Source organism: Aplysia californica, unplaced genomic scaffold (assembly GCF_000002075.1).
Source record: "Aplysia californica isolate F4 #8 unplaced genomic scaffold, AplCal3.0 scaffold00990, whole genome shotgun sequence".
NCBI classification, from domain to species: Eukaryota; Metazoa; Mollusca; class Gastropoda; order Aplysiida; family Aplysiidae; genus Aplysia; species Aplysia californica.
In genome coordinates this window covers 146405-148346 of record NW_004798260.1, presented here as the reverse complement: position 1 = coordinate 148346, position 1942 = coordinate 146405, and the positions used below count along the sequence as shown (strand labels likewise).

Below are 1942 nucleotides of genomic sequence, written 5' to 3'. Positions count from 1 at the left end.
CAAGGGAATCATGCAGCTCATCTCTCACTGCCAGCCTCGCAACGTTCTGCTGGTGCACGGGGAGGCTGAGAAGATGGCCTTCCTCAAGAACAAGATACAGGAAGAGTTTGATGAGTGTTCTGTGGTTGGGGGGAGGGGAGAAGATGGCCTGCAATTGGGATATTCTGCAAATTAGCCGAGTAGTTGTTTGAGCCGAAGGGTTGAAGACTGAAGAAAAAAGTTGCAGCTTAAACTTAAAGCCTGAATTTTACTGTAATGAGATTTAAATCCCAAATTTTTTCTTGTTTTTGCCTTTCGAAGAACCCCAATCGGATTGGCATTAATTTCAAATTTTTTTCATTTATAAAATTTGGTTGTCTGTTGAAAAACCTCGGTCAGATTTTCATATATTTAAACCCATCAGGTCGAATGCGGCGTCTTGCCAGTATCCTGAAAAGACAATAAGTCTGTCCCCATGGTTTTATGCACCCCGCATAATTTAGCAAAATTTGATCATTGTTTGCATAATTTCTGATTATTTTCCTTTATCATTCTTTGTTAAAATTAACAGAATCGCATAATTTCTCCTTTTTTGGCTCATTTGCATAATTTCAGAATTTTTCTTGCATAAAACGACGGGGACAGATAAGTGGATAAGTTTGGCTTCTCTCTGGGTGTAGAAGTACTAGAAGTGGTGTGCTGGACATTTCTGATTCTCATGAGCTTTTCGTTACAGTGGATTCTTGTTATAGCCTATACCTAAATATTGGAACATCTATGGAACCTCCAGGTTTTCTTTGGTTTAGCAGGTTTTTGCTTTAGTGAGGCTGCTGAAATAGAAAAAGAAAGAAAAAAATGCGGTTTTATTTTCTTTCGGTTTCTGCTGGGTTTTTTTAACAAACTGTGTTTATTTCAAGCTAATCGACTGCCCTCTGCCAAATTAATTTTTTTGTTGTCATGAAGGTAGAAGTCAAATAATCATCCCTGAGATCTCGTTATATTTGACTGTCACAGATCACTGTGTCCTGATTTGGTGAGATATACTTGCGATCTCACAGTGACCCTGACAGACGGACCTTCACTTTGGGTTTAGTTAAGGACGATCGAAATGATCAGGGGGGGGGTGAACTTGTGGGAATATGATGACCTTGTGCCGTTACGAGCACCAGAACTGATCTCATGGAATTGACGTGTTTTGTTTTTGCGGCAGGGATCGACTGTTTTATGCCGGCTAATGGAGAGACGAGCGTCATCAAGACTCGCCACAACATTCCGCTGGACACGGCTCTCAACCTGCTCAAGAGGCAACTGCTCCCGGCCGAAGGTACGCTTCCCGGGATACAGAGAATTTCTCTTAAGTCTCGTAGTTTTAGGGGGGGGGGGGTTGTGGTAAGTGATTTATGGTGCTCGCAACTGCATCTGTACATATTATATATGTGAGAGTTCGTCACTTTCGCAGCCTAAAACTTTAGAACCACTTAGCTCTCGAATTTATGAAAATTAATGGTGGTTCAGAATCATTTAAAGGGTGCACAGTTTTATTGAGGAGCCTGAAGTCACCGTAGTTTAATTTTCTGTTTTTAATTAGTTTCGTTTAGATCTAATCTTGGGAAAGTCTGTCTTCTAAGACGCCATTGTAATTGTAAACAAGTGGAAATGAAAGCAGACGACAGAACATTGCTAGAGAGCAGGAAAGGAGGTGAAAGGAGACAATTTTTGAGAAGAAAAGACCCCCGGGGCAGTGCCACTTACTGTAGTGTCTTTAGGCCATTCCCAAGGGGGGGGGGGAAGGGGACATTTCTCGTTCAAGCACAGTAGAATTGTAAATGGGCTGATTCATGTCACGCTCATAACTGTGCCTGATCTACAACAGGGAACTGCTGCTTTTTCTTTCTAAATCCTTACTATTGTCATTTTCCTCTACTTCTTTTGTATGTTTGTCACTCTCTTGTGACCTGCTATT

General features: G+C 41.3%; 1 protein-coding gene across 1 annotated transcript in view; it reads left to right on the top strand.

Annotated features, from left to right (window-relative positions):
* Window positions 1-1942, top strand: part of LOC101859897 (integrator complex subunit 11) — a 27523-nt gene that overhangs the window by 22482 nt on the left and 3099 nt on the right. Inside the window, exons 11-12 of the mRNA XM_035973090.1 lie at window positions 5-110; window positions 1190-1303. Of these exons, the coding sequence (XP_035828983.1) occupies window positions 5-110; window positions 1190-1303 (220 nt within the window). The remainder of the gene's footprint in view (window positions 1-4; window positions 111-1189; window positions 1304-1942) is intronic.